Here is a 9,737-nt window from a genome sequence, read left to right as displayed (position 1 = left end):
GGCACGACACCATATCAGACGATTCCGCATGTGCCTCTCAGTCAGTTGAGGACGTTTTACTGGTCTTTTGGCGTTATAACCAGCCGCTCTGAGGTGACGCCTTACGGTCATCGTCGAGAGTCTCTGATGGGTAATCCACTGCAGTCTTAAATCTGTTGAAGTGGCAAATGGATTTTGTCTAACTATCCCGAAAAGACGTCTATCCTCTCTGTTAGAGGTCTTTCTTGGCCTACCAGACATATGCCTGTCATTGACATCATTGGTTTGACCATGTTTGACAATCAAACGAGTGATAACACTGTGATGACGACCCATTTGTCTTGCAATGGCCCTGCATGACATGCCAGCATTTCTATGCCTATCACTTGCCATCTTTAAGCGTTCGTTAACTTTCTCCTCACCATGGCTGGTTTTCAACCTCCATTGGAAGGGGATTCTCACACAGGAGCAAAATGCAACCACGTGTCTGAACCTTGAATTTCATTATTTATAGGGTAAGGGAACTGCAGCACCACGTAAAGCATGCTTTCCTTGTGGTAACTGGACAAATTCAGGTTCGTGAAACTATAGAAGCCTAATTCAGTCATACATCATCATATTTCGTATTTCTGATTACCACACGTGACATCAAGAGACTATGAATATGGTGGCGCTTAACTTTTGTGCATGTATATATTTTGTGTGGCAGTATAATCTGGAAGCATAATTATTGTTTTCAAGCATTTTCTGGGACAATACATTTTTTACGATAAAATCAATGCCATTTAAAGATATCATCGCCTGTCATCTCCTCACTGGGATAATAATCTTGTGTGCTCTAAACGGTTATACACAATATATGATATGTGGTTTCAGTGCCAGAAAGCTGACCACATCCACTAGCCCGGACAATGAGCTGCTGTTCTATGACTCGTAAGTTTCCTGTCTTCATTAGCACTTACTTTGAACATAAACTTTCCTCCGACACTCTGAAGGATTAATTTCATTGCAGAATGATATACTAATCCACTTTTGATAGGGATGTTGTTGTTTTTTATCTTTCTAGGATACACACAATCGATTCTTATTGCACGTCACGTGTATATTTAAATAACACGACATATCTGATTGTCCCTGTCAAAAGTTGAGTACTATATAATAGATGTGGTCTTGGCTACTAGATATATTCTAGTTATTGTCCTAACCAGACGTGTATTTACCAAGCCCAATAAAACCTACTTGTCGATGTTAAAGATAGATAATATTATTGGCTGAACCTATTAGTACATATACGATATTCAAAACAAGTTCAAGAACACCCACACTAGGAAAGCTCAGTGTTGCAATATCGACTAGCAATTACAGATTAACTGTAGTCGTAAAAACAAATCAGGTGTTCTTTAACTTCTTTTGAGTAGTAAATACAGTGAGCTGAAATGGTAACCATGGACACCAACACCAATCCCCAACACGAGGGGTTGTGTGACAAATGGTTTTCTCTCGGTACCAACAGTTCCCGGGCCCTATTCCTCAAAGCGATCTTAGTACAAAGACTAAGCTGACCCTTAAAGATGGGAGTCACAACCTTGACTCTAAGGCGGCTAAGATCGAATTGTGCATAATGAATAAGGTTTCGGTATGGTGATTGTAAAGTTGATTGTAAGCGCCTAAAATCGACTGTAACTATGGTTGGTCTGTACAAGTGGAAGGGCACGGGTGGCTCAGTCGTCTAAGGCATTCGCTGTGCAGAGTTGCGTCCCTTGGGCACGCAAGAAACCTATGAGTGGGTTCGAATTCCGGTTCGCACCGATTATGTTTCTAGGTTTGTCAGCACCATACCCGTGCTCGTGGGTTTCACCGAAGTGGTAAACGTCTGAGACCTGTATCACTTCAAGCTTTCCTCCCACATTAAACTGACACGCCGCGATATAACTGTAATACTGTTAAAAGCGGCGTTAAACCCAACTCACTCACTGTACAAGTGGGCCCTGGAACTGGTTTAGTTTAATCCGAAGCATGAACACGGGTCTGCTGCTGAACTGATGTTATAACGAATCAAAATAACATTGATATTGTTCTTTCTGGTTCCCGTCTTCGGGCATCTTCGGGCAGTGATCTTTAGCAAATGTTGAGTAGTAGAGTTATTTTACTCATCAGAAATGGTATTATTGCTGTAAAATAAGACTTGACAATAAAAGGACAGGACACTGATGTTTGTTGCCTCGTTTCCCCAAAGCGCAAGCAGTGGAAGCCAGGCCACCAACCCAGAAGTACTGGAGGCAAAGACTGGATCGAGATCCGACATGGCACCATACGAAGACAGGTACTTGCTTTGGGTGAAGTTAAAAAGTACAATTTATGATAACACACATTTCCGTAAGTATGGAGAAAAATACCCCACAACTATAGTTAAAATAGTCCACATCATGCCCCAAAACCTCTCTATCAAGGCGTGACGAACGAACCCCTAAGAACCGTTCAAGTATCTATTTACCTGTATTTTAGTCTTTGTTATCTTTGGTGTTATTTAATCATTAAACATATGTTCAGTTGTCAGTAACACTTGTCATTTCCTTTTATAAAACATGAGGCCGTGTCTACATTGGACACGGTTGAAACGCATGGCATTACTATTTGTTCTTTGAATAATACATGTCATATTTACGAAATGTTATCATTGTGAGTCCCATTGCTAGTATCAACACTTTATATAGTGTATGTATCACTTACAACATTGACATCACTTATGACAGATTCTTTCGGTTGTTGCAATTCTGTATTCCTATTTCAGAGGTCTGTCGCCTAGTTTGCTTGTGAGCGATGACTTAAAATGCGAGAATGCACGTGCAATCTCACCCTCACTGAGTGTACACATCTCACGTGCTACCTCACCAACAGCAGGTGTCAGCATCTCACGTACCACCTCGCCAATAGGTGTTAGCATCTCACGTGCAACATCACCAACAGGTGTCAGCATCTCACGAGCATCAACACCAACAGCAGGTGTCAGCATCTCACGTGCCACCTCGCCAACAACAGGTGTCAGCATCTCACGTGCAACATCACCAACAGCAGGTATCAGCATCTCACGAGCATCAACATCAACAGCAGGTGTCATCATTTCACGTGCAACCTCGTCAGCAACAGGTGTCAGCATCTCACGAGCATCAACACCAACAGCAGGTGTCAGCATCTCACGTGCCACCTCGTCAACAACAGGTGTCAGAATCTCACGTGCCACCCCGCCAACTAAAGGTGTCAGCATCTCAGGAGCACCAACACCAACAACAGGTGTCAGCATTCCACAAGACCCCTCAAACGAAGGTAGAAATTCGTTGAGTATATATATAGTGAGCTCAGCAGGCGATGTGTTGCTCATGAAACGCTCGTAAAATTTCCAAATCTATGTAACATATCCTCAAGCAATATTGATCAATAGTAACAAGTATCAATATAATGCAATAACCTGATGCATCCAGTTTGATGGTAGATTTGGTCGGTAGTGAAGCAGTCGGTGATGGGATGGCCGGTAAGAGAAAACATCTAAAAATAACCTACAATTACCTGTAACATATCCTCTAGTTGTCTCACAGTCCCAGAACCATATCATTTCCCCATCCGCCTAGCGCTTACAGTAATGCCATAGCTCTTAAACAAGCCAGTTTAGATTTATTATTGTTCTCAATAATATCATGTGTTTACTTACAGTGGTATCTGCAGCCAGGCAAACAACAGGCATCCGCAGACGCATTCGTCGGGTAGGTACAGATGTTCTTGATAAATAACATTTACTTGTCATCAAACACAACCACCAAAATAGTCCGTCATCAATTATATAATCACTGCAATGTGTTTTTTCAAAGGTATCTGACAATTTCTGCTGGTATCTGTTACTGTATGCCAGTGCCTGCCAGTGTCTGCTAGTATCTGACAGTGCCTGACTGGCAGTGTCTGCTGCTGGTGTCTGTTACTGCATGCCAGTGCCTGCCAGTGTCTGCTGGTATCTGACAGTGCCTGCCAGTGTCTGTTGTTGTATGTTACTGCATGCCAGTACCTGCCAGTGTCTGCTGGGGCCTGACAGTGTCGGCTGGTGTCAGCCAGTGACTTCTGGTGCTTGCTGGTGTACGTTACTGCATGAACTTGTCTGCCAGTGCCTGCCAGTTTCTGCTAGAGTCTGCCAGTATCTGCGAGTGCCTGCTAGTGTTTGCTGGCGTCTGTTACTGCATAACAGTGTCTGCCAGTGCCTGCCAGTCCCAGCCAGTGTCTGCTAGTGCCTTTTAAAGCATGCCAGTGTCTGCTGGTGTCTGTTACTGCCTGACAGTGTCTGAAAGTACCAGCCAGTGTCTGCTGGTGTCTGTAACTACCTGGCAGTGTCTGCCAGTTCCAGACAGTGTCAGCTGGTGTCAGCCAGTGTCTGCTGGTGCTTGCTGGTGTCTGTTAGTGCATGCAAGTGTTTGCCAGTGCCTGCCAGTATATGTGAGTGCCTGCTAGTGTTTGTGCCGTCTGTTACTGCATAACAGTGTCTGCCAGTGCCTTCTAAAGCATGCCACTGTCTGCTGGTGTCTGTTACTGCCTGACAGTGTCTGAAGGTACCAGCTAGTGTCTGCTGGTGTCTGTAACTACCTGGCAGTGTCTGCCAGTGTCTTCTGGTGTCTGTTACTGCCTGCTAGTGCCTGATGATGTCTGACTGCATCGGTTGGTGTCTGTTACTGCATGCCAGTGTCTGACTGTCTGACGGGTTCTGTTACTGCCTGCCAGTGTCTGCTAGTGCCTGCCAGTATCTGACAGTACCTGACTGTCTGACAGTGTATGCCAGTGCCTGCAGGTGTTTACAGCTGTCTGCTAGTGCCTGAGTGTATTTCAATTTAACAGTTAACATTACACAAACAAACCCGTGAAGATGAGGGTCTTCAGCAACCCATACTTGTCGTAAGAGAAGACTAACAGGGTTGGGTGGTCAGGCTCGCTGACTCGGTTGATGCATGGCACCGTATCCCAAATGTGCAGATCTATGATGTTTATCACTGGATTGTCTGGTCCAGACTCGATTACATACAGACCGCCGTCATACAACTATTGCTGACCCCGGCGTTTAACAACAAGCACACAAACAAAACACAGATACAAGGTCTCAGTTTCAGCCAGGTATTAAATACAAAATGTAGAACAAGGCAGCAGATAGGCAGCAGATAGGCAGCAGACCCCTCCTTGATATGTATCTATTCATAATACACAAAACTGATTCTCATAATATGTCAAGTTTAGATTCAAATAGAATGACGTATCTGGTTATCCCTACCAAATGTTCAGTAATATAATAACCAAAGTGTTCACTTTGCTAGCGCTGGAGAAGGATACGTGTTGTTTGAACTTGCTTTAAATCATGAATACACAACTGAGTTTAAACATTATTTTCAGGCATTCTCCCGACTTCTCAGGCCATTCAGATCCTGCTTTGGCCACCGCTAAGATCCTTGGTTCAAAACGATATCACGGCAGCAACACTATCATTGGCTCTCCAAATCACGTGTGTAGAGGTCAAAGGTAATCCTGGTGTGGAGTCAGGGTAGTGCTGTAAAAGTGCATTGTGAAAGGGTGGGATGGAGAGGTCGTCAATGTCAATGACCCTGTCTTGATGAGTACTCTGTTAGATGGAAGTTCACAACGCAAGTCATATTTTTACCAAATCATTGTGTCAACAAGTGTTTTATCCCCCCAAATATGGTGTGGCATTTTATCGAAATACGCTTTGAATTACCTGAAATTTGTATCTATCAATACATAACAATGTACGAAAAGCTGTGTATTGATAGAATACAAAGATATATTGCAAAAGGTTTGTGAATAATATGTGAATTAATTTGAAATATAAGCAAAATGTTATAAATATGAAACACACAAGCAAAACCTGAACAGAGGCAAAGCATCAAAGCCCTTGGGGTCGTGGCAATAAGTTTCACTTTCTCAAAAACTGAAATGCCTATTCATATGTACAGAAGCGATAAATTAATAAAGCAATTATAACTGATAATTTCGTAATGTAAACTAGTAAAATACGAATTATGTTGTGTGAAGGCACAATAATATATGTGTTGTTCTTCATAAATATCTAGTGAAATCAGAAAAGCAATTCACCTGCTGCTTATCAAAACTATTTGTTTGATATCGGTAAAAAGCATTTGTAAACTGAAAATTTCGTAATATATGTACAGTGAAATAATAAGAATTGTGTTTAGAGAGGGCACAATAATATATGTATAATTGTTGTTAATATATATCTAGTGAAAACAGAAAAGCAATGCACCTGCTGGTTATCAAAACTATTTGTTTGATATCGGTAAAAAGCATTGGTAAATTCAAAATTTCATGATATATATGCAGTGAAATTATAAGAATTGTGTTTAGAGAAGGCACAATAATATATGTATTGTTGTTAATAAATGTCCAGTGAAAACAGAAAAGCAATGCACCTGCTGGTTATCAAAAAATGTTTCTTTATTATCGGTAAAAAGCATTTAATATCAACCAGTGAAATTATAAGAATTGTGTTGGAGAAGGCACAATAATATATGTAGTGTTGTTAATAAATATCTAGTGGAAACAGAAAAGCAATGCGCCTGCTGGTAATCAAAACTATGTGTTTGATATCGGTAAAAAGCATTTGTAAACTGAAAATTTCAAAATACATATACAGTAAAATAATAAGAATTGTGTTCAGTGAAGGCACAATAATATATGTATTGTTGTTAATATATATCTAGTGAAAACAGAAAAGCAATGAACCTGCTGGTTATCAAAACAATAAGAATTGTGTTCAGTGAAGGCACAATAATATATGTATTGTTGTTAATATATATCTAGTGAAAACAGAAAAGCAATGAACCTGCTGGTTATCAAAACAATAAGAATTGTGTTCAGTGAAGGCACAATAATATATGTATTGTTGTTAATATATATCTAGTGAAATCAGAAAAGCAATGCACCTGCTGGTTATCAAAACTATTTGTTTGATATCGGTAAAAAGCATTTGTTAACTGAAAATTTCGTAATATATGTACAGTGAAATAATAAGAATTGTGTTTAGAGAAGGCACAATAATATATGTATAATTGTTGTTAATAAATATCTAGTGAAAACAGAAAAGCAATGCACCTGCTGGTTATCAAAACTATTTGTTTGATATCGGTAAGAAGCATTTGTTAACTGAAAATTTCGCAATATATGTACAGTGAAATAATAAGAATTGTGTTTAGAGAAGGCACAATAATATATGTAGTGTTGTTAATAAATATCTAGTGGAAACAGAAAAGCAATGCGCCTGCTGGTAATCAAAACTATGTGTTTGATATCGGTAAAAAGCATTTGTAAACTGAAAATTTCAAAATACATATACAGTAAAATAATAAGAATTGTGTTCAGTGAAGGCACACTAATATATGTATTGTTGTTAATATATATCTAGTGAAAACAGAAAAGCAATGAACCTGCTGGTTATCAAAACAATAAGAATTGTTTTCAGTGAAGGCACAATAATATATGTATTGTTGTTAATAAATGTCCAGTGAAAACAGAAAAGCAATGAACCTGCTGGTTATCAAAACAATAAAAATTGTGTTCAGTGAAGGCACAATAATATATGTATTGTTGTTAATATATATCTAGTGAAAACAGAAAAGCAATGAACCGGCTGGTTATCAAAACTATTTGTTTGATATCGGTAAGAAGCATTTGTTAACTGAAAATTTCGCAATATATGTACAGTGAAATAATAAGAATTGTGTTTAGAGAAGGCACAATAATATATGTAGTGTTGTTAATAAATATCTAGTGAAAACAGAAAAGCAATGCACCTGCTGGTTATCAAAACTATTTGTTTGATATCGGTAAAAAGCATTGGTAAATTCAAAATTTCATAATACATATGCAATGAAATTATAAGAATTGTGTTGGAGAAGGCACAATAATATATGTAGTGTTGTTAATAAATATCTAGTGGAAACAGAAAAGCAATGCACCTGCTGGTTATCAAAACTATTTGTTTGATATCGGTAAAAAGCATTTAATATACATCCAGTGAAACAATAAGAATTGTGTTCAGTGAAGGCACAATAATATATGTATTGTTGTTAATATATATCTAGTGAAAACAGTAAAGCAATGCACCTGCTGGTTATCAAAACTATTTGTTTGATATCGGTAAAAAGCATTTAATATACATCCAGTGAAACAATAAGAATTGTGTTCAGTGAAGGCACAATAATATATGTATTGTTGTTAATATATATCTAGTGAAAACAGAAAAGCAATGCGCCTGCTGGTTATCAAAACTGTTTGTTTGATATCGGTAAAAAACATTTGTAAACTGAAAATTTCGAAATACATATACAGTAAAATAATATTTAAAAAAATGCATTTGTAAACTGAAAATTTCGTATTATATATAACAGTGAAATAATAAGAATTGTGTTTAGTGAAGGCACAATAATATATGTATTGTTGTTAATATATATCTAGTGAAAACAGAAAAGCAATGAACCTGCTGGTTATCAAAACAATAAGAATTGTGTTCAGTGAAGGCACAATAATATATGTATTGTTGTTAATGTATATCTAGTGAAAACAGAAAAGCAATGAACCTGCTGGTTATCAAAACAATAAGAATTGTGTTCAGTGAAGGCACAATAATATATGTATTGTTGTTAATGTATATCTAGTGAAAACAGAAAAGCAATGAACCTGCTGGTTATCAAAACAATAAGAATTGTGTTTAGAGAAGGCACAATAATATATGTATAATTGTTGTTAATAAATATCTAGTGAAAACAGAAAAGCAATGCACCTGCTGGTTATCAAAGCTATTTGTTTGATATCGGTAAAAAGCATTTGTAAACTGAAAATTTCAAAATACATGTACAGTAAAATAATAAGAATTGTGTTCAGTGAAGGCACAATAATATATGTATTGTTGTTAATATATATCTAGTGAAAACAGAAAAGCAATGCACCTGCTGGTTATCAAAAATGTTTCTTTAATATCGGTAAAAAGCATTTAATATCAACCAGTGAAATTATAAGAATTGTGTTCAGTGAAGGCACAATAATATATGTATTGTTGTAAATATATATCTAGTGAAAACAGAAAAGCAATGCACCGGCTGGTTATCAAAACTATTTGTTTGATATCGGTAAGAAGCATTTGTTAACTGAAAATTTCGCAATATATGTACAGTGAAATAATAAGAATTGTGTTTAGAGAAGGCACAATAATATATGTAGTGTTGTTAATAAATATCTAGTGAAAACAGAAAAGCAATGCACCTGCTGGTTATCAAAACTATTTGTTTGATATCGGTAAAAAGCATTGGTAAATTCAAAATTTCATAATACATATGCAATGAAATTATAAGAATTGTGTTGGAGAAGGCACAATAATATATGTAGTGTTGTTAATAAATATCTAGTGAAAACAGAAAAGCAATGCACCTGCTGGTTATCAAAAATGTTTCTTTAATATCGGTAAAAAGCATTTAATATCAACCAGTGAAATTATAAGAATTGTGTTCAATGAAGGCACAATAATATATGTATTGTTGTAAATATATGTCTAGTGAAAACAGAAAAGCAATGCACCGGCTGGTTATCAAAACTATTTGTTTGATATCGGTAAGAAGCATTTGTTAACTGAAAATTTCGCAATATATGTACAGTGAAATAATAAGAATTGTGTTTAGAGAAGGCACAATAATATATGTAGTGTT

General features: G+C 37.5%; 1 protein-coding gene across 1 annotated transcript; it reads left to right on the top strand.

The window, feature by feature from the left end:
• The first annotated feature begins 838 nt into the window (after window positions 1–838).
• LOC139479144 (streptococcal hemagglutinin-like) lies at window positions 839–5,448 on the top strand. Its single transcript, XM_071261925.1, has 5 exons — window positions 839–912; window positions 2,216–2,302; window positions 2,771–3,303; window positions 3,688–3,737; window positions 5,398–5,448. The coding sequence occupies exons 1-5, from the start codon at window positions 839–841 to the stop codon at window positions 5,446–5,448; spliced, it is 795 nt and encodes a 264-aa protein (XP_071118026.1).
• Window positions 5,449–9,737: the final 4,289 nt, after the last annotated feature.

Source organism: Haliotis cracherodii, unplaced genomic scaffold, assembly GCF_022045235.1.
Source record: "Haliotis cracherodii isolate W230 unplaced genomic scaffold, xgHalCrac1.p SCAF_4, whole genome shotgun sequence".
Taxonomy (NCBI): Eukaryota; Metazoa; Mollusca; class Gastropoda; order Lepetellida; family Haliotidae; genus Haliotis; species Haliotis cracherodii.
Note: the sequence above shows the minus strand (reverse complement) of the source record. Positions and strands in the feature narration are given on the sequence as shown.